Source organism: Sus scrofa, chromosome 4 (genome assembly GCF_000003025.6).
Source record: "Sus scrofa isolate TJ Tabasco breed Duroc chromosome 4, Sscrofa11.1, whole genome shotgun sequence".
Classification (NCBI taxonomy): Eukaryota; Metazoa; Chordata; class Mammalia; order Artiodactyla; family Suidae; genus Sus; species Sus scrofa.
In genome coordinates, this window is record NC_010446.5 from 110691815 (window position 1) to 110718811 (window position 26997).

The window sequence follows — 26997 nt, forward strand, 5'->3', positions numbered from 1 at the left end:
ACAGGCCCATCATGTTCTCAGCTGGGTTTTGCTAGGTTTTAACTCCATAGTTACTGGCCTGGCATCCAGGAGAGGAGGTAGGGACAGCTTCTATACTGGCTTGTGGGGCAGTGGCTCTGCAGTGTCTTTCAGAATGTAGGAAGTACTAGTTCTTCCTACAGCTGCGTAAAGGTGAACCACCTCCGCCAACCTGGAAAGTTCATGAGGGTTTGCAGAGCTAACACCCTTACAGATGTCATCCAGATGTTCTGTCCCTGGTTTCAGGATTTCAGGTTTTCTCAACCAGAGTTCTGACCTGCTTTGGGTGCAGATTTAAATGTCTCTGGAGCTCTGTGCCTCTATCATGATAGAGGGTCAGCCACCCTGCGTCTGTGGCTTAATTGTGTCAGCTCTTCCACTGTAGGGAGATAAAAGCTTCTTTGTAAGCTACTAAAGAGGCCCTCTGTCTCTCACACTTAGCCATGAACAAGGGGAGAACCCTTGCTTTCTCCTTATCCCTCTTCAGAGTCAATACAACTTAGCAGTAACCAGCTAGCGGCACTATTTTTGTAGGCATGTTCCTTCATATTTCACATGCCCAAGTGTACCTGCAAGGGCTTTCTCCACCACTGGGATGTTTTCCCAGGTCACTTAGCAACTGGCTCACCATCTTGTGCTAGAACTACTCATGCCCCTGTACTACTCAGGATAGCGTCGTCTTTGCTTATGAGGTAGTGAGTGTGCCAGTCCCGAAAGCTCAATTTATTATGTTTTCTTAGACCTCTCCTGACACCACTTGCACTAGTTTGGGTCCTCTGAAAAGCAGTGCCAGTGCGGGATTTGACATAGGTATTATTCGCTAGGACTGCCCTAACAAAATACCACAAACTGGGTGGTTTAAACAATAGAAATCATTTCTCACAGCTCTGGAGATGCTAGGTGTCAAGAGGTTTGGTTTCTTCTGGGGCCTCTGTTCTTGGCTTGCAGGTGGCCACCTTCTCGCAGTGTCCTCGTGTGGCCCTTTCTTTGTGCACATGTCCCTGGTGTCTCCTTGTGTGTCCAAATTTCTTCTTCTTCTAAGCACGTCAGTCAAGTTGGATTAGTGTTCACTGTAACTTTACTGCGTCCTTAAAGGACTCATCTCCACATACAGTCACATCCTGAGGTATTCTGGACTTAAGGCTTCAACATGTGAATTTTCGGGAGGACACAATTCATCCCATAACGACATGCAAGATATTTCTTAGGGGAACTATCTGTGAAAGATAAAAGGGAAGGGAGCAAGGGAAGGTGGGAGAGTATGCAAACTGTGACACCTGCAAAGGAGAGGGATAAGAAAAGACTGAGTAGGTGGTGTCTCCGACTGCAGCACAGTTTGAAGAAAGTCCAAGCTAGGGTGATGAGTAGTCCTCCAGCCAAAGCTGCCCATCAGAGGAGTCCCAAACATTATAGCAACGAAGCATACTAGCCATGTGCAGTCATTTATAAGTCAGACAATTCCAGGTACATAAAGAATTCAGTTCGGGGATCAGTTCTTCCTGGTTTATTTGGGTAGCATCTCCAGTCCACCATGACTATTCTGCCACACTTTATTTTGCTCCAGGACACATGTGCCTCGCTCTCCAAGAAGCTTACATACTTTTCTCAGTTTCTGAGTCTAGCTCCTTCTCTTATGATTTACCATATTTCTTTTCTTTCTGTCTTCGATGGCTCCTTTATTATTTTTTTTTTTTTGTTCAGAGGAACATCTGGTTCAATTTTTAAAGAAACAATTATTTATTGAATGGAATTGATTATGGGCAAGAAACTATACTAGGTGCTGGATTTTTATGCCATAATGATCCACTTTTTTGGGAGAAAACAAGATTTCTCTTCTTAGCCACAATCAGAGCTACCTGTGGCTTCCTTTCTCCAGGTAACACATTTACCTGAAGAAGTCTACATTCAAGTAATTTTGTGAGACATTCACCACCATATCTGATACTAGTATGGGCTGCAGAGCACCTTGCACCCCTGGATGTTCAGGAAATATTATTAAGCTCGAGTACCTATACAGGTATATAGGTAATGTTTATGTAGGTATATATAGAGTTCCTACATAGTAATTTCTTTCTTTTTTTTAAAATTTTTTTTATTTTTTTGCTTCTTAGGGCTGCACCCAAGGCATATGGAGGTTCCCAGGCCAGGGGCGAATTGGAGCTGTAGTGGCTGACCTACACTACAGCCACAGCAATGCAGGATCCAAGCCATGTCTGCAACCTATACCACAGCTCACAGCAACGCCAGATCCCCGACCCACTGAGCAAGGCCAAGGGTTGAACCTGCGTCCTCATGGATGCTCGTCAGATTCATTAACCCCTAAGCTAGGACGGGAACTCCCCAGTAATTTCAAAAGAACTTCAAAAGAGCAAGCATAGTGAACTTAACTAACATTTTTCAATAGTAAGGCCACATGAGCTAACCAGAAACCTAAAGGATATAATTCTTTTCTCAGAAATCTAACAGATCCTTGAGGATTGCCACTTGGAGTGTCTCCTCAGTTTTATCAGGGTCAAACTTCTTTTGGCTAGGGAACCACAAAATGAAATTCCTGGTGAACTCAAGAATGTAGCAAATAAAACGATGGGAAAAATAAATATCAATATCCAAAATGTCTTATTTCTACATTTCCTCTACCACTGAAATGCCTTGGTCATTTACAAACCTAATCTAGGGCCAAGTTATGAACTTCGCTTGAGAGAGACAGGCCTGGAGAGGTTGAGGCCTTGCCTAGTGGTGTCTCATTACCGGAAACAGAACGCTGGCGTTTCTCTTTTAGTCATAAACTGCCCACTAAATGACTTCCTAACTGGCTTTCCTGAGCAAATAACTCATTCGTTCATAGCTATGAAGCTATGAAGTTGCTTTTCTACCCTTAGGGAAGGGAAGCAAGAAACACACAAAAAGATGGCATTGCCAGCTAATTCTTCATGAATAATAGAAAAAGGCAGTGAACAATTTGAAGCCAGGATTCAGAGTTCTGGGTCACCAAGTCGAAAACCTGTACAGGGGGCAGGGGTTGGGGAGAGGAATGGAAGGAAATGCTGGGAAAATTACCTTGATGGTGCGGTGCGTAAGCTTGAAGGGTTTCCTAATGACTAAACCTCACTAACTTTTCTCAACAAACGAGCCCGAATGCACCGTAGCGCACCCCATCACCTCTCACGTCGAGCCCTGGAGGAAATCCGCGCCGGAGCGGGACGAGCCAGGGATCTTGCGAAACGCCGGGAGGGTAGAGGGCGAAGAGAGACTGGGACCCATGTGCTCTGGCGGGGATTGCGGGAGTCGGCGAGGAGTCTATCCAGCCAAGGGTTCAGTCAGCTCAACTTTCTATACAAGTTCTCCCAGTTGCCAACCTTGGGACGTGGTCACACATTCTCGAAAAAGCGAACTCTCAGCACCTGCCTTCAGCTCCGAGCGCCCCTAGCAACCACTCGCGATTTAAAGCGGAAGAGCGACCTTTGCCCAGCTCGCCCAGGACCAACCGAGGCCTGGCGGGGGAGCGCGTTAGTCCAATCACCTCGGCGGGAACTCCGACCAACCAATAGGAGGCTGACGCAGGAGGGCGGGCTTAAGGGGTCGCCGGCGCACGCGCAGTTGGGAGCGGGACCTCAGTGGTGTGGCGGTGTGGGTGATCTGGGTGCCGGTGGACTCGTGTTGGCCCTTAGAATCCCCGCGTAGCCGCTGTCGCTTTGTCCTGCCGTTACCATGTTTCTTACCCGGTCTGAGTACGACAGGTCTGTGTGGTTGTGGGACGTCGGATCGGGGTTACGGGTGGGCGGGCCCAGGGCCCGGTCTGGGCTTGGGTTCTGCCGTGTCATGGGGGCTCCCCAGGAACCCAAGTCTGGCGGGGCCTGAGGATCTCTTGGCCTCCCCAGCCTCTCGCTGTGATTCTCGAGGCTAAACTTGCGGTTTTGGGCCGCGCATGTCCTACCGCTGAGTCACTGCTGGGTCCTGAGTCGGCACGGAAGCGAGAAACTCCGCTTTGTTCTTGGGGAAAGAAGGCTTGAGGGGCCGTGACTCCGACCTTTAACCCGGGGAAGAACAGGAGTCACCCTACTTCCGTCCATCTTTTCGTGCTGAGCGGGACTGCCTTTTTAAAATGTAAATGTGCTGCCTGGAAGAAAAACAGTTAGAGATCACTTAATGGGTTTGTTAGTTTCAGCTTCTTTTTCCTTCTAGGAGGACCACCTCGTTTCCTGTTTCTTGGTAGTGGGAATAGAGCAGCCATTCCTTTGATCGAGGTGTAGAAGGGCGTGCTGTGTTGTGTAGTTTCTGCAAAAGCGCGAAGACAGTCTCAACTTTGCCCAGATGTGATGTCAGGATTCTCATTTTATGGGAACTGGTATTTAGAATGATTCTTAAGAGTTTTGTCACCGTGCTGATTCAGCTAGCCCTAGGCTTTTCTGACTGGTTGAACAGTGTAGCGAGTTACTTTAAGTGTATGTTGAGACCAAATCAGTTTTTGAAACCAAAACTATGAGATTGTTGTATTTATTTTAAAAAAGCCTTTCAGAGCTTAGAAATGTTAAGTAATATTAACTTGTACATACTTATGCCTACAGCATACTTTTTAACTTTCAGTTTCTGTTTTGGTCAGTTAAGTTTCAGGTAGCTATTAAGCTTTTTTGAATTTTAAAGCCAGGAAAAGCAGATGTTTTCTTTATACTACATGGCTTGAGAAGCTGCATTTCTTTTCAAGTATATATTGAATCTATCAAAAGTTTTATCATGGAGTTCCCTGGTGGCTCAGCGAGCTAAGGACCCAGCGTTGTTAATACTGTGGCCCTGGCTACTGCTGTGGTGTGGGTTTGATCCCTGGCGTGATAACTTCCATATGTCAGGGTTGGGGGGGTGGGAGTGGTGGTTATCACTTAAAACTACCACTTTTCAAAAATCTTTTTACTGACTCATAGAAGATATATGTGAAGTAAAACTGATGTTTTCCTACTGTCTTATAAAATGACTTTTTAAGTCAGTATTTAGCTTCCAGAGCATTGAAGAGAATCATCTTTGGGTGATACAATTTTGAATTAGGCCATGTATGATGGAAATCGTTGTCCTTATCAGCAAGCCTTTATTAAGATTTCTGTAATCATTTACTTAATATCTTCATTAACTGTTTTGTGTTATCCTTATTTGTATCTTCCCAAGAATGTCTAAAATACAGTACTTTTTTATTCACATAGTTAATGTACTTGAATGCTTGCCATGTACAAGGCACTGTTCTAGTTGCTGGTCGTACATACGGCAGAGAACAAAAATCACGATCCTTGTGCTCACATGGGAGACTCTTTTATAGGGCTCTCTGCCAAAGTAACTGTAGTATAAGTTAGAAATGTATTCATGTCATTAGAGAAACTCAAATCAACACTTTGGGAATTTTGATCAGAGATTGTATTCAATATTGGGATTACAGAAAACTTCAAAAGTTGCTGATGCTTAAATTGAGTCTTAAGAGTAAGATTTTAAGGAATTCCCATCATGGCCAGCGGAACTGAATCCGACTAGGAACCCTGAGGTTTCGGGTTTGATCTGTGGCCTCACTTAGTGGGTTACGGGTCCAGGGTTACCCTGAGCTGTGGTGTAGGTTGCAAACAAAGCTCAGATCTGGCATTGCTGTGGCTGTGGCGTAGGCTGGTGGCTACAACTCTGATCAGACCCCTAGCCTGGGAACTTCCCTATGCCGTGGGTGCAGCCCTAAAAAAAAAGATAAGATTTTAATAAATAAGGACAGGGAGGGTCTGTGGTTTTGAGACAGAGATATAGGATGAACAGAGGATGGGCAGTGGGAAGGCACCATTCATGTTTGAGAAAATTCTAGTCTGCTGGCACATGTACACATATGGGAATAGGGGGGCAATATGGGGAAATGAGGATGGTGCTAGATGTTGCATGGCTTTTGACATGAGGTTGAGGAGCTTGGGTCTTATTCTTTAGGCATCTGTGCACCATTAATTAGTGTTTTAAGAAGTTATATAGTCATAATTGTGTTTTATAGAGATTAATTGACTGGATTAGAGCAAAGAGAGTCAGTACCAGTTAGAAGGCTATTACAATAGTTAGGTGACAGGTAATAAGGGCATTGAAGGGAAGGTTGCGTAACTATGGGGGAGGGACTGATTTGAGTTGATGTGACTTGGCACATGGTTAATATAGAAGGGGAGGAGTGAGTCACATTATTCAGAACTTTCTAGCTTAGGAAACTGGGAGATGGGAGGTGTTTAAAGTGAAAACGAAGTAGGAATGGCAGGAGACGGAGCTGATTTTGCAACAATGACTGGATTTAAGAAATTTCGGATTGGAAAATGAGTATTTGGTGCTCCCAGATATCCAAGTAGAAATGCTCAGGAAGCATTTAGATTAATCAGGAAAGAGGGCAAACTAGTAATAAGAGATGTGGACCTAGGTGGTGCTTGGCATAAATGAAATAACCTGGGGCAGGTTTGGAAAGAGGGCCAAGAGCAGAGGACATAGTAATACCTCAGCAGGATGAAGTTCCTGAAGTAGGGTGAAAATATTGGATTCATACTCACATGGTACTTTGCACTTTACAAAGTACTTTCATAGTCTCTGCAATTCAGTACTAATTGTATGGTGACAGAAGCAGGATAGATTTTTTTTTTTTCATTTGAGAGAAATAAAAGTAAAAAATGGCAGAACCAGGGCTTTAATCTCGTCTTCTGCACTGACTTACCTCTCTATGATTTTTAAAAACTGTTCCTTAAAGTCCTACGTTTTCTTTTAAGTGACCTTAGAGATAGTGCCTCTGGGGAAAATGGGAAGCTGGAATGGTGAGATTTTCCTTTGAGTCCTGAGAGTTGAAAGCTTGGTCTCTGTCGTCAGATTGCCTAAATTCTCGTTCCAGCTCTGCCTCTTATATACTGAGTGATGCTGAGTAAATTACTCAGCTTCTCTGTGTTTCAACTTCCTCAGCTGTGAAATAGTGTCTTAATCATAGGAGTAGGTGAGTTAAGTCATTTAAAGGTTTAGTGCCAGGCATAAGGTAGATATGCAGTAAATGCCAACTTTTATCTGTTTTATATAAACTTTTATCTGTTATATATATCTTTTGAAGAAAAGAGTTTTTGATAAAACAAATTTGAAAACACTGCTCTATATCATGTTGCATGTTATAAACTCCAGACTCCATAAACCAAGGAACATGACTATTTTCATTCATTCCTTCAAATAGTCTTAAAGTGTCCATTGGGTGCTGAAAGCTTTTTATAGCTAAGACCATGATGCCCCTTCTCCAAAGGGGTTTCTAACAGACTAGAACAAGGAAAGGTTGGGAAGTGTTCAAGGGAGAAAAGCAGTCTGGCACATAATTGGTGTAATGTATTGGGTGAATTAACTGGGTTCGGCTGTAGATCTAACTTAATAGGTCTCAGCCTGTTGTTTAGATAACAATATTAATTCATACAAATCAATAGAGAAATGTCCCTGTGACTGGCTTTTACTAAAAAGTATTGTATTAACATCAAATTCACATAACGGGAGAAGGATGAGGAGAACTATGCATTTTTCTTAGGAATTGCCAGATAGTTTGGGGGCATGAATTTACCAGAGAAATTCCAAATTGAGTCAGGATTGAGGCAGAAAGTCATCTTCTCTCACTTGATCAGTTTGAAGATATTCTAGGAGTGGGGCAGAAGTATTCTATATATAGGTCCCATTCTCTTGAAAAGTTGTCGATGTACCAAAAAATAGCTACCGATTGTTGTGAGCAAAAGAGAATAGTGACCGTGTGCTATATCTTGTAGCCATCTGAGCTAGATGTCAAGGAATCTGAATTTAGTTTTTCTACACTTATTATTTCTATTTTACTACCTTTTTTTTTTTTTTTTTTTTTTAAATTATAGGGGTGTGAACACTTTTTCTCCTGAAGGAAGATTATTTCAAGTGGAATATGCCATTGAGGCTATCAAGGTATAGTATCAAGTGGGATCATTTTTGGAATTTCATTGCAACTTAATGCTTTGCTGGCAGAACATTTGGAATAAATGTGTTTTAGCTATTCCTTTAGAAAATGTTTTTTATCTCCCTTTAAGCAGCCACAATTAACCATTCTTATAACAATTTCAATCCCATTCCTGACAACTATTTTAAAACTTTTTAAACAAATAACTGCTTCATAGTTATGTAAGTAGCTTTTCCTTAAGGGGGGTAGGAAGGACACGTTTGTGTTTATAATCTTTTTTGGCTCTAAAGAGAGGGGTATAGAATTCCAGAGTTAGCACATGGAGGTATTTTGCCATAATGAACAAATCATTTACCTGATCACCTGTATTTTTGTTGGTAAAGTTGTGAATTTGTACTAGACATTTGGGGGACTGAATAAGAGATGTCCTGTAATCTAACACCAAAATCAAATAGTTCAAATCAGTGTTTGGAAAATTAGTTTTGGGAGTTGGGGATCTAGTGTTGTCTCTGTGGCAGATCTGACTGCTGAGGCTTGGGTTCGCTCCCTGGCCCAGAAACTTCCATATGCTGTGGATGCGGCAAGAAAAAAATTGGTTAGAAAGTAAGTTATCGGAGTTGCCATTGTGGCCAGCGGGAACAATCCGACTAGGAAACATGAGGTTGTGGGTTGGATCTCTGGCCTTGCTCAGTGGGTTAAGGATCCAGCACTGCTGTGAGCTGTGGTGTAGGTCACAGACGCAGCTGGGCTCTGGCGTAGGGCGGCGGCAACAGCGCCCATTAGACCCCTAGCCTGGGAACCTCCATATGCCGCAGGTGCGGCCCTAAAAAGACAAAAAAAAAAAAAAAGTTATCTATACTTAGAGTTAATTATGTGGGATCTCCCATTTGTTGGATTATAGATAATCTAAATTCTAATTTAGATATAAATTAGTTTGTCTAGGATAACAAGATCCAGGCATCAGTATTTTTGTAATCACTAGAATCACTGACTAGGCTCACTGATCTAGTCCACCCTTTCTGTTTCAGTCACCCCTTACCTCCCCAAACAGCCTCTGTTTCTATAGTTTTAGTGACAGAATATTTTCTCACTAGATAGCTCATTCTCTTTCAGAATAGTTCAGAATGGTTTAGAAATGTATCCTTGTGTTGAATGAAAAGTTTAGCTTCCTGAAGTTTTCTTCATTTGGCCCCAGTTTTGCTCTTGAATCATACAGAATGTTTAAATCTCTTCCATAAGATAATTCCTCACATGTTTGAAGAGAGCTGTTGTGTTTCCCTCTAAATTACCTCTTCTAGAAAGAGTGTATTGGGGGAAATGGTTGTGTGACAATCTGGAAAAGAGCAAAGACCGTTCTTAGTTGAAGACACAGAAGTGAAGGTGAAAGCATTGTGTAGAAAGTGGGCAGAAAATGATGAGCTAGCTACAAAAAGGGCCTGTTTCCTATTTCTGATCATGTGTGCCCTATATTTAAACCGTATGTTCCTATGAAGTTCTAGACTATCACACCTCCAAGCTGTAGCATTTATTTTGAGCCTCAGCTAAGATAATTGTTCTATCCAGGTGTATAAACCAAGAGTGAGTCTGGGTTTGTTTTGTTTGTTTGATTGTTTGTTTTTTTTGCTTTTTTTTTCTGGTTCTCCTTAAGCCCCTTAGTGCTAGTAATTTCCAGATTGCTTGGAGATAATAAGATGGTATTTGATCTGTAGCCCTAGTTTGAGGTAGCTAGGAGTAGTGCTTAACCTGTGTGAAAATTCAGACTCTTGGGCATTGAAGCAACCTTGTTGTTGTCTTGGCAACTTAGGAGTAGCCAATGTGAAGGCAATTTGATAACTATACGGATTTAGTAGGATGAAAGGATCTGGAGAAATGACTAAAAATGGCTGACAAGTAGAAATTACCACTTAGAGGTGTCGTTTGGATCTCAAGGGTGACATATAGTCAGCTGAGGTGTGGGCAAAGTACCTTTTAGAGTGGATTTCTTGGGGGAAGGAATGGAAATCTGTGACAGTGTCAAAATTATTATACTAAGCATCTGGACATTGGTTACTATGCTGGTGAGTTATATTAACTAAATAGTACATAGGTGTTCCTGTCATGGCTCAGTGGGTTACAAACTGGACTAGTATCCATGAGGATGCAGGTTCAATCCCTGGCCTCACTCAGTGGATTGAGGGTCCAGCGTTGTTGTGAGCTGTGGTGTAGGTCGCAGATGTGGCTTGGCTCCAGCATTGCTGTGGTGTAGACCTGCAGCTGCAGCTCCAATTCCACCCCTATCCTGGGAATTTCCATATTCTGCAAGTGTGGTCCTAAAAAGCAAGAAAATAAAAATAAAAATAAATAGTATGTAGTCAGTTCAAATGTTCCCTTTCTTCTCTTCTCCCTCTCCCCAGTCCCAACCCAGTCTAGGCAGAATTGTAATTTTGAAATACCTGGAGATAAATGTAATGTACAAGAGAAAATTATCTTGATTTTGATATATTTTATAAAATAGCTTTTCTCAAAAACATTGGCCCTTTTTTGGAGTGGAAGCTTAGAAAGCTATTTAAATTGGAGGCTAAATTGAACAGGTTGAGAATTTTTTCCCTTCCTCCACAGAACAATTATAGAGACTTGACATTTTGGACCCGGTAATTCTTCATTGCGAAGGACAATCTTGTACATTGTAGGATGTTTAGCAGCATCCCTGGCCTCTACCCATTAGATGCCGGTAACACTCATTTCTCCAGTTGTGACAGCCAAAAATGTCTCCACTTTGTCAGTGTCCCCTGGGGGTAAAGTGGCCCCTGGTTGAGAAAATTCTGCTAAATAAAATAAAAAAGGAGGTATGAATTCTATTCCCTGCTCTATTTAGTTGGAGATTCAAGATCAATATACTGTACCTAAAACAATTAGAGGACAACTAAGTGCCAAATTAAATGCTCTGGCAGTGGTTTCTGACTTTAAATTTTACAATTGACCCTTGTTAAGGGCAGAGGTTAAGGGCACCAACCCTCTAAGCAGTCTAAAATTGTCCTGTAATCTATAGTTGGCCCTCCGTGTCTGTGGCTTCTCATTCGCCTGTTTAACAAACTGTGGATCAGTACTGTGGTATTTACTGATATAATGTAGCTATTAGATTTATCTATTTGTATGTGTTTGTGTATTGGGGTCATAATATATGTTTCTTAATGTAGATTTCAGTCAGGAAGTTTGAAAACTTTGCTCTGGAGAAAACTACCTCATCTCATTTCATGCTTGCAGGCTGCTCACATCTGAGAGCTGAGTAGGGCAAGAAGGCTGCTGGGGTTCTTAATATTAAGCATGTCAGTTTTTACATAATTCCCTATTTGCACTGTAGCACTCTTGCCTTTGACTGTGCTCGCCATCTCCCAATCTCAAGACCTCTGTCATGCTCTCTCCAAGTTCTTCTGCTGGAATGGTAGTGGGGGCACCATCTAGCTCCATAGCATGAGGTGAGGGATCTGGAAATCCGTTTCTTTTCTTTTTTTTTTGTCTTTTCTAGGACCGCACCCTTGGCATATGGAGGTTCCCAGGCTAGGGATCTAATTGGAGCTGTAGCCACCAGCGTACGCCAGAGCCACAGCAGCGCCAGATCTGTGACATCGGTGACCTACACCACAGCTCATGGCAATGCCGGATCCTTAACCCACTGAGCGAGGCCAGGGATCAAACCCACAACCTCATGGTTCCTAGTCGGATTCATTAACCACTGAGCCACAATGGTAACTCCTGGAAATCTGTTTCTTAAGTAAACATTGAACTAACCCTCTCCAGTTTAGCTATTCCATTTCTGTTTGCAGAGGTCCTTGTTGCCACCATTCCCTTTGTTGGGGATCCTCTGATGTAAATCAGGTTGTTTCTTGACTTTCTATACTATGGCTTAGGACTTGGGTTTCTCAGGTCGGCTAAGTAAATTATCACTAACCCATCCTCTTTCTTTAAAATCTCGTTGCCTTGTCCTTGCCCATTCTCTTTGTTGTGGATTTATCCTACTCTGGCTTAAGGCCTTTAATCTTCTATTGTCAGGCTTGGGGAAGGAGTAGAGCTAAGGCATGTATTCAGGAGTAAGAGCACTTATTTTCCACATAAAATTCTTTGACACATTTCCTGTAGTTATGCATGTACCATTGATGAAGAAAACATACAGTAAAAAGCAGGTTTATACATTTAATAACACTTCCAAATAAAGACACAACCTTACACATTTGAAAAATAATACATATAAGACATGATCATTCAGCTGCAGACATATTAAACATGTTATGCACAGTGATTCCTGAAATTCTTTGCAGTGCTTTACAGTAACAGCTTCTAGGTGTCTGATGCTCACACCCATAGTCATTGCTTTGTGGAACTAACTAAATGTAATGATTATTTAGGGGAGAGAGCACATAAAGTCATGGAAGGCTTTAGGATGATGGGTGAGATTTGGATAGGCATAGGTGCAAGGAGAGGGGATAAGATGAGATAAGAAAATGGGTTTGGCAATAGCTGAGGGTTTTTTGTTTTTTGGGGTTTTTTGTTTTTTGTCTTTTTAGGGCCCCACCTGCAGCATATGGAGGTTCCCAGGCTAGGGGTCAAATTGGAGCTGTAGCCGCTGGCCTATACCACAGCCATAGCAACTCCAGATCTGAGCTGAGTCTGCAGCCTACACCACAGCTCACGGCAACACCAGATCCTTAACCCACTGAGCGAGGCCAGGGATCGAACCCACATCTTCATGCATACCAGTCAGGTTTGTACTGCTTGAGCCACAACTGAAGCTCATACCTGAGGGGTTTTGTTGAAGAATAATAAATAATGAAGTTGAAAGAGAAAAGTAGGATTAGGTTTTTTTGTGTGTGTGTCTTTTTGCTATTTCTTGGGCCGCCCCTGCGGCATATGGAGGTTCCCAGGCTAGGGGTCGAATCGGAGCCATAGCCACTATAGCCACCGGCCTATGCCAGAGCCACAGCAACGTGGGATCCGAGCCGCATCTGCAACCTACACCACAGCTCACGGCAATGCCGGATCGTTAACCCACTGAGCAAGGGCAGGGACCGAACCCGCAACCTCATGGTTCCTAGTCGGATTCGTTAACCACTGCGCCATGACGGGAACTCCCAGGATTAGGTTTTAAGGACTCTGGAAGCTTACTTGGATTTTATGTTACAGGCTATGTAGGGAGATATTCTTCAGAGAAGGAGAAGTATAATGAAAAGAGCATTTTATTACATCAGTCAGGCTATAGCATGAAAGATACATGGGAAGAGAGACTGAAGATAGGGAGACTATAAGCAGAAGGTTGTTAAACTAATCTTGGTGTGTAATAAAAATAGCTAGCAATTGTTGCTGGTTTATTATGTGCTAGTTACCATTTTAAGCATTTTATGTGTTAGTGTTTTTAACCTTCTGGATGTGTGGGTATTATTATTCTTGTTGTCCCCATTATGTCTCAGGTAAGGAAACTGACATAGAGGGTTGGGTGACTAGGGTGGCGGCATGGAGATGAAGAGACGAAACCAAGCTCTATTATAGGTGGCTAGTGCCCCTGAAAGATTAAGTTAATATTTTTTGCTGTTGGTATTTGTTTTTCTTTTCTTTTCTTCTTTTCTCCCTCACTTCCTTCCTGGCCGAACCTGCGGCATATGGCAGTTCTTTGTTTCGTTCTTTCTTTCAGTAAATTACTTTTCTAGAGGTCACCTAGATTTGAGTGATATCACCTTTTGGGATAGATCAAGGTAGCAGAGGTAAAAAGATACCAGGTCCAGAAAAAAGCATTAGAGTTTTATTACTTTCGTGTCCACTATGTTTTAAACTTTAGAATCTGCCCCACTCCAAAAAATTGGCATCAGAGATGATCATTTTCCTAATGTTTTCAAGACCTCACTGAACTTCCCCTTTATAAGCACAAAATTCTGTAAATCGGTGCTCTTGCCTTTGACAGGCAGAGTACATCATTTATTAGGGTGCTCTGTATTCTCTCTGTGTACTAGATATGGCAGATTGAGGCTTCTGTCATGTGAAGAAACAGAGAGTCCTGGTGGGTATGTGAGTCTGTTTTTTGCCCTCTACATGATAACCATAAGCTGTTTCTCTTTAGCTTGGTTCTACAGCCATTGGGATCCAGACATCAGAGGGTGTGTGCCTAGCTGTGGAGAAGAGAATTACCTCTCCGCTCATGGAGCCCAGCAGCATTGAGAAGATTGTAGAGATTGATGCTCACATAGGTAAGGAGTAGGGGAAAGCTGTCCTGTAGGAACTGGCCTGGGTGAATTAGTCTTTGGTGTTCCAGGGGTGGGCGGTTCATCACATGCTATTTCCTTGTCAGCCATCGTTTTCCGTTTCCGGGTAGTTGGCCACTGTACATAACACAGGAGTGGGAAGCAGTTTTAGGACTCCCTCACAGAAGTTCCTTTCTCCCTCGAATTTAGACTTGGCAAATATGGTGGTTATTGAAATAGGTAAAGGTTGAAGGCCAGGTCCCTAGGATGGGTAGTCTTCATTGCCGCATGACATTAGGGGGCCACCTGTAGCAGAGGATTGCATGGGAAACTAAGGGTGTCCCCTAAGAAAAGAGAAATTAAGGCTCTTCAAAGTGACTGCGGTTCAGAGAGTGTACAGACAGTAGACTTTGACCAGATCAGTACTCCTCCTTTGTTTTCAGATTTCTCGGGTTGTATTCTTTATCTCCCTACCTTTCCTTTCTTCCTTGTTTTGGGTCTCTGTTAAATTCCCCTGCCTTAGCTTCTGGCATCATTGTAGCACGATGAGTAGTTCTGCTTTTTCATAGCATGACATTTTATGTCCACATTTTTTTCTTAACCTATCTAGTCATCTAGATAATGAAACATTGGTAAAATAATTAATTGCTTGAAGGCATCAGAACCAAATGCAGTGGTGATTCAGGGAGCATGACATTTTCTCTATCATAGATCTAGAAACTGAGATTTAGTATTTTAAGATTAGAACATTGTGTCTGCTTTATCTCAAGTCATGTATCTTTTGGAGGTAGGTCAGTGTCACTTCATTCAACAAACTGAGAACCTCCTGTGTGCCAGACTTTGTGCTAGATACCTGGGACACAGAAGAATGCGAAAGAGCCCTTGTTTTCCAGGAGCATACAGTTTAATTACAGAGGTAGACATGGAAATAAGTCAGTGCGATTAATTGATGTAGGTATTAAGGAAGAACGTATAGTGTATGGTCAGTAGGGGCGCAACGAAGGGAATAATTAGTGTTGCCTGTGGCCATGGTAGTGGCGTTGAGGTCATGTGATCAGATGAGGATTTAGAGAAACCATTCTAATAGTAGTGCTGAAGGTAGAGTGCAGGGGGCTAAGACTGGAGGCAGGAAGACCAGGTAAGAGATTTTTTAATAGTCCAAATAAAGAGATGATGAGGGCTTTAACAAAGGCAGTGGCCAGAAAATGGAGAGGTAAGGACTAATGCCGGACAGGCTAATCAGATCTTGATTGATAGAATTTGAGATTCAGTGTGTTATCATGGCCAGGGAAGAAGATGGGAGTCCAGAAGGGAAATGAGTTGAGTATGTGGTATATCCATGTGTGCATATTAAGGGAGTCATTTGACTTTATAGGTCTGAAACGTGAGAGTGAGACCTAGGCTGCAGTTTTAGATTTGAGTCATAATCTAACAGCCGTAATCTTGGCATCTTGAACCATCTCTAAAAGAACTAGTTTGTGTTTGGTCAGGAGGTGAAAAAAACTTGATTTTATTCTAGGGTCTTCCACTGTAGCGCATAGTGAGATGGTTATTTTTTTCCCTGATTTGTCCTGTTGGGGTGTCCATGTTTGCTTAGTTTGAAGGTGTATCATGGTCTATAAAGAGTGCTGAAGGAATGCTTGAGGATTAACATGCGGAAATTCATGTTTGATTAGCTGTTCTTCTCTGTCTCTTAATAGCTGGGTAGCTGGACTTCTGTGTCATTATGGATTTTTTTGTGTGTGATATAATTATACTTATGTTCAGTGCAGATAATTTCCCATCTCCTCTCTTGAGTATATTGCTGTGTGATTGCTGAATAGCTGTCATGGTTTCACTCTAGAATTTCAGTGTTTCCTGAGTGGATGAAAGTGTTGTACAACAATTTGGCTACTGGGTCACTGTTGCTTTTACATTGCAGGTTGTGCCATGAGTGGGCTAATTGCTGATGCTAAGACTTTAATTGATAAAGCCAGAGTGGAGACACAGGTAAAATTAGCATCATATCTCCCTTCTACCAGGATGCTCGTGTTCCTTGTTTAGTGATGATGATATAACTGCCTGAGCTGGCCTATAGGTATCTATGTTAATATCCGATGTAGCTCTTGGGAGTGATTTGGGGTAGAATCCCTAGTTAGAACTTTCTGAGTTCTTGGAGTCTAGCCATCCAAGTATTGTAGCTTTAAGGAAGCCCTAGTAAGTAGTGCTGGCAATCTTTGCTTCTTTTTGATGTGCCTTATAATAAAGGAAGCATTGCATTCTGTTCCCTAATTGACTTTTTGTGGGAGCACCATAGCAGGAGGTAGAAATAGCTAAAGGAATTCTCCCCCCACCTGACACTGCCTTTGCTGGTAGGCTTGCAAGTAATGGTTCTCCTATGGTGAGTAATGATATGTACTAGGTGATAAATACTGGTTTGAAATACTGATTTTTTTTTTTTTTTTTAAACTGAGCTCCTACTGCCTATAGAGTAGTAAGAAAAAAAATCTGATTGGCAAATTTTTTTGTACTTATTTGCAAGTTTGCTGTTGATACTTATGTAAGAATAAGTTATTTAATTTAAACACAGACTAATAAGATAGGGTTTTCGAGGGAAAGTGGCACTTAGCTGTTAACTTTTACTTTGTGAAAAGACAAAACTTGGTGCTTTGAGATGTTAAGGCTGTTTTTCAGGGGAGCAGTCCTCTAGTCCATCATTGCTTTGAGTCCTTTTGGTATAAATTTATTTCCAGAACAATTTCTCTTTCTCTTAGGCAGTCCCAAGCATCTGAGTTTAGTGTTATGGAAAACACACAGAGCTTGAGCCTTCAGGTTTTAACCACACTCCACAGGGATGTGTGTAGTGAGATGGGGGCTTGATGTCCTTATTAAAGGTAGACCATGCTTTGCTCTTCTTGTAGAACCATTGGTTCACCTACAATGAGACAATGACAGTAGAGAGTGTGACTCAGGCTGTGTCAAATCTGGCTCTCCAGTTTGGAGAAGAGGATGCAGATCCAGGTGCCATGGTGAGTGTGATGCGTGTGTCTTGATTTCTTGCTGTTCTGTGGAACTTAAGACGCTTGTCCCCAGGACATATCTTTTCCAGCCCTTCTCACCGCTCTACTTCATAGCCCTTTATCACATACCCCCTGCTTTTTGATTCTAGTCTCGTCCCTTCGGAGTAGCACTGTTATTTGGAGGAGTTGATGAAAAAGGACCCCAGCTGTAAGTACCATTATACTATTTTTTTCCTGCTTTCTTTTTGGGAGAATTATTTTCACTTGGGATGGGACTGGTTGTTTAAATCAACTGGGTAGATTATTGTAGAGTTGTAAAAATGAAGGGATTCTAAATCTAGAAAGTTCGGTGATTTTATGCTCTTTTTACAAAGACAGATTGGGGGATTTTATGAAGAAGTCTCCTATTGGAACCATGCTAATTTTAGAAAGAAATTAAAAGTAACTTTGTTACTGTGGTTGAGATGTGTTTTAGAGCTTTGCTTTGGATATTGATTGATCCCTGTCCTCAAATAGCATTTGGATAGACATAGATAAGTGCCAAATTTATATATGCTCTCTCTGTAAAGTATATTTATATATACTTCAAAATTCCTGAGGAAGTTATTATTCATTTTCTTCAACATTTCTTACAAGATCTGGCTTCTCCAGCCATGGACTGTCTTTAGGATCTTTACCTCGGTATTTCCTGGTTGGGGCCCAGGATTTATATTTTTTAGTGAGACATTTGTTACGTAAAATGCCACCATTCTTAAGCATTTTAATCCTTTTTTGGTGGTTTTGCAGGTTTCATATGGATCCATCTGGAACGTTTGTACAGTGTGATGCTCGAGCAATCGGCTCTGCTTCAGAGGGTGCCCAGAGCTCCTTGCAAGAAGTCTACCACAAGGTAATTAAGCATTCTCGAAACTTTTATTATCGTTTTATTATTATCTCTGTGTGCTGATGATGGATGCAGCCTTGTAACCACCACCTAAAACAAAATAAAGATTACTTTGGTCACTGCCTGCCCCCTGCCTCCACACCTCCCCACCGCCGCCCCCCGCCAAATGCTTGCCTCCTCTCCAGTCAATCTCTCCCACCTTCTCAGCCACATTTGCCACTATAGAGTAGTTTTGTCTGTTCTTTTTCTAAATAGCATCATAGGGTTTGTATTTTTGTGTCTGCCTTTTTTTGTTCAACATACTGTTTTTGAGATCCACTCACATTATTGCACATATCAACAGTTTCTTTTTGGAGTTCCCGTTGTGGCGCAGCAGAAATGAACCTGACTAGGAACCATGAGGTTGCGGGTTTGAGCCCTGGTCTCGCTCAGTGGGTTGAGGATCTGGTGTTGCCGTGAGCTGTGGTGTAGGTTGCAGGATCCAGCTTGGATCCTGCGTTGCTGTGACTGTGGCGTAGGCTGGCAGCTGAGCTCTGACTGGACCCCTAGCCTGGGAATCTCCATATGCCGCGAGTTCGACCCTGAAAAAACAAAAGAGTTTCTTTTCATTGATGAGTGGTACACATGGCATAGATGTACCACACTTTGTTTATCCGCTATCTTCACAGCTTTATGTAGCAGTTTATATTTCCTAGTCTGGCCCGTGAACCAAGAGGGCATTTGGCACTTTTGATCTTTGTGGGATGGGAAGACTTGGTTGGGGGTAAGTCATTGTAGTGGCTGAAGGCTGCCCTACTTACCATTCAAATGGTTCACTCAGGATGCTTGCTTACATTAGCCCCTCACAGTATGTATTGCTTTTACATATTGAGGAAGTTAGATACAAAACCAGGTAAGAAAAAAGCGGATTTTTTTAAACCATTGGGCTGGCTGCCTTCTAGATCATTTTGGAATTATTATTCACAGGATATCACCAGTGTTATCTTGCTTCTAAATTAAAAGAAGATAACTTAGAGAAGTGTAACCCTTTCCCCTTCTTCATATTAAAGTTGACGGTTTTGTTGTGGTTCAAAATAAGACTTTTTTTCTCTCAATAAATGTACTCTACTTATTTACCATTTACTTGAATTCTGGAGATACTTGTAATGCACTGTACTTATTGAGATGTTTGATTTAATTAATATTTGCTAAATCATTTCTTCAGGGAGATAAAGGGGGAATCTTTGAAGAGGGATTATGTACAATTAATGGTTGTTCTTCTTACCGTCTTTGTTTCAAGTCTATGACACTGAAAGAAGCCATCAAATCTTCACTCATAATCCTCAAGCAAGTAATGGAGGAGAAACTGAATGCAACTAACATAGAGGTATTTTTCTGTTTTCTTCGTGTTTTATTCAGATATCATAGCTCTCTCTGCTGTAGATTAAATAGATCAAGATGATCACATTTTTGTAGGCTCAGCTCTTAAGAAGTTGTTTTCCTTTGAATAAGCAACTTTGGTAAAGTGGTGAAGGCAGAAACTAGAATTTGATGAGCTAAAGAATAAAAGGGAATGTGAAGTGGACAAAAACAAGAGTATGCTGCTTTCTCAGGACGTAATTACTGTCAGCAGCATCAGCATTAAAGACAAGGATTTTTGTCTTTTTGAAGATGGGGAAAGACTTGAAAAATACTTTTACAGTCTAAGAAGAAACTAGTGGATGGAAAAATGTTAAAAGAATTAAAAGCAGAAGCCAGATAGTGATGGAAAAGTTCTAGAAGGTAGAAGGATGGTACAAATGAAGGAGTTGGTTTAGAAAAGTAGAGTTTCATCAGAGATTCAGAACAGACACAGAAAATCCAGTTCCCATTTAAGTAGTAGGGTGTGTAGTATAGAGGACGTTCAGATAATAACACGGGTTGATACTTCCTTGAGAGTGGTAAGGATGGATTGACACCGGAACATATTATTTATACTGGGGCACTAGGAAAACATACTGGATCAGGTGGTGTTTGGAGAATGGTATTCCAGGAAGAGGAGACAGCAGTTCTAGAGTAACACTGTGCATGAAAGGGAACTTTGAGGGTTTTGTCTGAGTGTTGGGGCGTAAGATGTGTGTAGGGTCAGGAGATAATAAGAGCTGACACTGGAAAGATGGACTAGATCCTGAAGGCCCTTATGTAGGATGCTAAGAGTAGATGGGATAAAAGGAGGTAGTAATGAGTAAAGGTAGGTTCGGAGGTGATTGTTAGATCCTCTGCTGAGGTGGATGAATGCAGCAAAGAAATTAAGAAGATTGGGAAATATTTGGAAAAGTCATGGATAGGGAAAAGGGAAGATAGGATAAATGAAAGGGTTGCTAGGCCACATTAAAATGCTAGCTGAGGCTGGAGTCACAAAACAAGTTGTAAAAAGTCAGAATCATTGTTACTCTTGAAGGCATAGTGTGTATGTAAATTATATTTTAATTAAAAAAATTTTAAAGGCCAACTGAGCCTGTAATCACAAGTCAGTGATTAAACCATTCAGCACTTAATGGGATATTTTTTAGCTCTATTCAACATAGATTGAGAAATGTTATTTGGGAGTTTGCATTGTGGCTCAGTGGGTTAGGAACCCGACATAGTGTCCTTGAGGATGCAGGTTTGATCCCTGGCCTCGCTCCCGTGGGTTAAGGATCACGTCTTGCCACAAGGTGCTACGTAGGTCAGAGATGTGGCTCAGATCCTACGTTGCCGTGGCTGTGGCATAGGCTGGCAGCTACAGCTCCAGTTCAACCCCTGGCCTGAGAACTCCCATATGCTGCAGGTGCAGCCTTAAAAAAAAAAAAGAAAGAAAGAAAAGAGATAGAGAAAATGTTTATTTGGATTATTCTCTGGCAGAGGACTGGCTGATTATGGGCAGAAGAATGGAGAGGTACTAGAGCGTATTGTTGGTCAATCTCTCACCAGTAGAGCCAGGTTCCATAGGCTGCAATGAAAACGGCAAAATTGGATGCCAGACAAGGGGCTGGCCTAAAGGTGGCAAGATCTAAGAAGAGTTGGGGGTGTGGGGGCAGTTGGCTTGCTTCTTGAGCAGTAATGGAGAGAAGGGGAGGTTGGAATGGAAATGGAGAAACTTATCAATATGTTATTTCTTCATCTTCTTAGCAAAGATTTGAAAATGCTACCCCTTCGTGCCACTCTCTGAGACGATGAGGCACAGCCAAGGCAGTGATACCCCAGCTTGACCCTTAGGAGGGATCTTGTCAGTTCCTTGGGTGCTTTTCTGTGGTGCTGAATGAGACAGAGTCTTGGCCTTTCCACGAAGCCTGTCTCAGAGTAATTCCCATGTAGCTCTTTTAATTTCACAGTGAAAGTTCTAAGGCCTGCTTGATTCAACTAAAACTGCAAGTATTTTGTAGCTCATTGAGTTTCAGTGCAGCTACAGTGTTGCTTTGAAGAGAGCATCCAGTATGTCTCACCCATGCTCTGTCACTGACTGCATTAAGCCCTGACTAGAGTTTTCTTCGCTTTTAAAAGGGGGCGTTTCCGCTTGTCCAGACTCCATCTCGTGGTTTCCAAACCTGGCTGTCCATCAGGAATCCGTATTTTTGAAATCTCCTTGGGCAATTCTGATGGTCATTCTAAGAAGGTCAGGCACTGGGGAGCTGCTGCGCTTGAGCCCAGCCTCCTCAGTGTCTTCGAGGTCTCTGCTCCATCATTTGTCCCTTGGATCACCAGCCTCTCCTCTACAGCTGCCTTGCCCACAAAACGGGAGATTTTCCAAGTTGGATCTTTCTTTAGAAAAACAAACAAAAAGTTCCTGTGTGATGCAGTGGGTTAAGGATCTGGCGTTGCTGCAGCTATGGTGAGGGTCGCAGCTGCAGCATGGGTTCATTCCCTGGCCCAGGAACTTCCACATGCTGAGGATGTGGCCGAAAGGAAAAGAAAAATGAGGAGTTCCCTTTGTGGCTCAGCAGTAATGAACTTAACTAGTATTCATGAGAATTCGGGTTCGATCCCTGGCCTTGCTCAGTGGGTGAAGGAGGATCCGACATTGCTGTGAGCTGTGGTGTGAGTCCCACACCGTAGCTCGGATCTGGCATTGCCGTGGCTGTGGCATAGGCTCCAGCTGCAGTTCCAATTCAACCCCTAGCCTGGGAACTTCCATATGCCGCAGGTGTGGCCCTAAAAAGCAAAAAAGAAAGAAAGACCAAAGCCCACCTTCGTGAACCTCTCTTTCCAACTAGTATCTTTTTATGAGAGATCAGCTTTGTTGGGGTATGATTGTGTATACACTGTAATGTGCACGTATTTTTTACAGCTCAGTGAATTTTGAGACATGCATAACCCCTGTGTCTGCCACCACAGTAAAGACAGAGAACATGTCTGTCGTTGCTCAAAGTTTCTTCATGCCCTTTTCTAGTCACTTCCTTCCCACTGATCGGCTTTTTGTCACTATGGGTTTGTTCTGCATGTTCTAAATTTTTCTATAAATAGGTCCTAACTGCGTGTACTCTTTATGTCTCATGTCTTTCATTTAGCATGATGATTTTGAGATGCAGGAGCCTGTTGCAGTTTATTGTCTTTCCGTCCATACTCTTTTTTTGAACCTTTATTACCAAGTCTCTTCCAGGCAGGATCCATATTCGTCGTCTTCACTTCCCCACCTTTCATATATTCCTCGATCATGGCCATTTGTTGTTGTTATTTCCCTGAGACTGCTCCATGCTAAGTTAACTCCTGTTTATCAGATTTCCTAGTCATTTCTAAGAGCTATTGTTTGAGCTCTTGTGAAGTAGCCACCTCAATTCTAAAACTAAACTCATTATCTTTCCTGAAAACCATTTCCTCTTCCCATATATCTAATCCTGGTCGATGACACCCCCAGAGTACCTGTCACTCACGGCAGAACCTGGAAGACTTTGACTTTCCTTTGCCTTCACGATTTGTGTCTTTGCCTCCTTATAAATAACTCTCATAACATCGCCTCCTCTTCATCCCTACTCCCCAGGGCCTTCTTTTTTGTTCAGGCCTTCATTTTTCTCCTGCCTTATGTATTTTCAGAGGCTTCCTAACTAGTCTTCCTGCCTCTTGCCTTGCCCTCCTCCTTTTCATTCCATTTCTCCTGCTGAAGTGGATTTTCCAAATTGCATATCTAATCTCAATCATTCTCTTTTAAAGGTCTTTTCTGACTCTGTCTACAAGATAAATTCCAAACTCCTTTCATGTTACAATAATTGGCTACTTAAGTCATACGTTTAGCCTGTTAGGTGCCTTGCTAAGCATTTTACATGCAATTTATCTTTTAATCTTCACAACAGCCCTATGAGATAGGTATTCCTGTTTCCATTTTACAGAGGACAAAACTGAGGCTTTGAGAGAGTAGGACCTTGCCCAGAATAACAGCACTGGTAAATGGTGGGGCTAGAATTTGAAACCAGGTCTGATTTGGGGTCCTATACTTCTAACCACTTTAATATTCTGTCTCTCTATGAGCTCTGAACTCCTGCTACCTCTCCATTTCATCTCATCCCATATGCAGCCTCTGCTCTAGGCATTCATAATTACTCGGCTCTGCAAATACATCATCTTGGTTTCATGCTTTTATGCATCTGCATATTCAGTCTGCTGTCTGCTCCTGGGCAGTTTGACCCATTCTTGCAGTGCTCTGAGACACAGCTCAAAGGTTGCTTCTCCTTGATGCCTTCCTGGATTCCCCATGGATTACTCCCTTGTGCCTTTACCTACCCTTGGCTCTATTACATCACTTACGTGGCTTTAAAAGCTTTTGGTCTCTAGCACACTGAGTAAATAAGAGAGACTTTCTTCATCTTTGGATCTCTAGTGCCTCGTACAACTATAACTAGTACACAGATGCTTAGAACCTAATTATCAATCAAATCAAAGAATGAAAATATCTGTTTTACCTCCTTCACAGAGGTTTTTGAAAGTAAAGATAAATAGAAAAGTATCTTTCATACTTATTATGTAAATAAATGTATCATTATGTAAATGCAAGAGGTTATTTCTATTCATCTGGTGATGAGTACCTTCCTGAAAGCAGAATTTGGTTTAAGTCCTATTAGCATTGATTTGCAGCCTGGTTCTATAGGACTGTTCTAATTCCGTTTGCCCAGTTTCTGGTTTTTAGCACCTGTAGTGATTTGGGAGGACTAGCTTGTGAGCCGCAGGCTGACTTGACAAGAAATTCTGTAGGTCCTCACTCCTCTCTGGTTTATTTACCTTGTATCTTTCTGTCCTCATATCCTTAAGAAAAGCAGTAGTAACATTTATGTATTTTAATTTCCTTGGAGTAGAACTCATGGTCTGTATGGATATCAGTAAATTATTTAACATTTACTTTACAAATATGTTTGGGGCTCTTCTGAAGTGGCACTTATTCCTCAGTATTGCCCCAAATTATGAGACTGTGTTGTCAGCAGAGATGATGGAAAACCTTGTAGTTTGGTTAAATTTGAAACTAACCATCTTCTGACTCTGGTCTCTTTCTGCTTAAATAGATTATCATCTGTACTGCTAGTTATTACTAATCTCTTCAGTCACAACTGATTTCCTAATTATCAGTGTTAATGGGATCTTTTCATGGCCCGTCCTTCTTAAAAAAAGAAAAAGAAAAAAAACCTTTTTCTTGTTAAGCTACCAAATGGACAATTTTAGAGAAAATAATACCCAACAATAATAGTTAATTATGTGGTGCTTACTGCAGTGTTCTAGGCACCATTCTAAGGATGGATTGACACATTTAATCCTCACAGCTACCCTGTGAGGGTATTATCCCCATTTTACTGATGGAAATTGAGGCACAGGGTGGCTAGCTAACCCAAGGTCACACACACAAGCCTGACTTGCAAGTGGGTGAATGCGCTTTTAATATATCTCTAAAGGGATCTTTAACAGAAAAGAGTACGGACCCCAATTTGGTGCTTCTTTCGTGATCCTTGTTGAAATAACTTCAAGAAGTGACAATGACGCCAGGCATCTGGTTAACTATTACGTGGTGCACTAACCTCAAAATAGAAAGTCTGGTCAGTAAGAATTTTTATTGGAGAGTCAGAGAGCTATTTTAGGAAGCTGCTGCTGGAAAGGATATCCCTTCGACAGCAGATCCCTAAGTTCCTAGTGCCCAGCTGCCTCACCAACAGCATCTCCTGACTGTGCAAGGGCTGCTAGGGCTGCAAGCAGGGGCAGCGAGCCCAGCCTATTAACCCTTCTCTGTTTTCTTTCCAGCTAGCCACAGTGCAACCTGGCCAGAATTTCCACATGTTCACAAAGGAAGAACTCGAAGAGGTTATCAAGGACATTTAAGGAAGCGTGATCCTCAGAATTTCTTGGGGACAATTTCAGTTCTCCTAGTTGCCCTTAACTTTTATTTCCAGCTCCAATTCTTTGGAAATCTCAAGTATATGTGCATTTTTTTATGATATCTGTACATAAAGACAGTTCTGAAATAAAGAAACATTTAAAATATTTGTTAATAGACGATTTGCTTCTAATGCAGCCTCTTGTATAAAATGCTTACGTTGGGGGCAAAAAGTTATGATTATGGTATTAATATCCCTATCCTATTAGAGCATCTATTCTGAAATTGTTTTAGTGGCTCTACAACAGAATCAACTATGTCATGAAGTGTCATGAAGTGTCCTTTGTGTTGACAGATGAACTCAAGCTAGTTTGGCTCCTCTTCATGTGGTATAGATATTAATACCACTGTAAACGCATTTCAGTTTTGTAGTTTCTCTTGAATGAATAGGTATTTTTGTGGCTTTCCTTATATGAAGGAGATGCTACTAATTGACCATGCTTTGAGATCCTCCCCAAAACACTAATGAGCTGGGATAAGCCAGCTACCATGTACGTTCTGTGCTTTTGTAGACAGTTTAGAACAAGATTTTCTTTTTTCGTGAACTGTAGAAGAACTGTAGAAGAATCGAATTCATGATTTTGGCCTCACTGGCAATCAATTACAAATCAGTAAGGGAACTGGGTAATTCAGAAGTAGTTTACATTAGATTTTTGGAATATATGAACTTCCCCCATTAGAGCTGTCATATGACTGGTTGAGATTATTTAAAGAATCAAAAATGGCCATATGTAGTAGATACTGTTACTTACCATGTCATACTTAACAGATGAAGAATCTCCTGCTGTGTGAGCATGGACACAGAAAATTAAGCTGTTGGGACTTGAACATAGATTTTTCTGGTTTTAAGTCATCGACTCAATTTTTCCCCCCCTTTTTTCTTTTTAGGGCCGCACCTGCCACATGTGGAAGTTCCTGGGCTAGAGGTCAAATTGGAGCTGTAGCTGCCAGCAAATGCCACAGCTACAGCAATGCCAAATCCCAGCCACATCTGCGACTTACACCGTCGCTTAACCCACTGAGCAAACCCGCATCCTCATGGATACTAGTCAGGTTCTTAACCTGTTGAACCACAACAGGAACTACCTCTTGATTTCACAATGCCAAGTCTGAGAAGCCTAGCTACCTACTGAGTAATAGGGAAATCTCTTTGGGATTTAAATTGTACTATCCACACATGGCTAACTCATGTGGATAATGAAGAATTGATTGTGTGTTATCTTCATTAACATTTGTAGGAAGCTGTACTCTGATGTCAAATTCTGATTGAGTAGGCTGAATTCATATTCTTACTGTATTTCCAGCAAAAAAAACCCATGTATATATTTGAAAGAAAAGAACTTTGCTCTAGACACACACTAAGGAAAGTAGAAAACGAGCGTTATATTGTCACCAGTGTTCTGGACACTGTCCTAGTGACTTGAACCCTGTTATAAAATATAACATGATCTTGAGATTAATTTCTCTTGTTCACCTCATCAAATCCTAATAGAAAAATGCCATCAAAAAATCCTATCTCAACTTCTATTTATTCAGATTTAATGAATTTGAGTACCTATGTACTATATGCCAAATAATGTACTGGGCACTGGGGCTAGAGCTATGGTAATACTAGGTGTGGT

The 26997-nt window shown here is 41.7% G+C and overlaps 1 protein-coding gene and 1 long non-coding RNA gene across 5 annotated transcripts in view; one reads left to right on the forward strand and one right to left on the reverse strand.

Moving 5' to 3' along the window:
* The window catches only part of LOC102167065, a 15397-nt gene extending 11872 nt beyond the window's left edge, over positions 1-3525 (reverse strand). Inside the window, exons 1-2 of one of the 2 annotated variants that reach the window (XR_002343528.1) lie at positions 3076-3525; positions 902-1295 (exon numbers count right to left, since the gene is read on the reverse strand). This is a non-coding gene — a long non-coding RNA (uncharacterized LOC102167065). The remainder of the gene's footprint in view (positions 1-901; positions 1296-3075) is intronic. The other variant, XR_303194.3, reaches the window with a different exon arrangement.
* PSMA5 (proteasome subunit alpha 5) lies at positions 3615-25494 on the forward strand. 3 transcript variants are annotated; one of them, NM_001144901.1, is given in 9 exon segments: positions 3615-3755; positions 7884-7950; positions 14028-14154; positions 16070-16137; positions 17049-17156; positions 17297-17355; positions 17934-18036; positions 19310-19396; positions 25243-25342. In NM_001144901.1, coding segments are annotated over 9 exon segments (726 nt in total). In that variant the 5' UTR covers positions 3615-3726; the 3' UTR covers positions 25321-25342.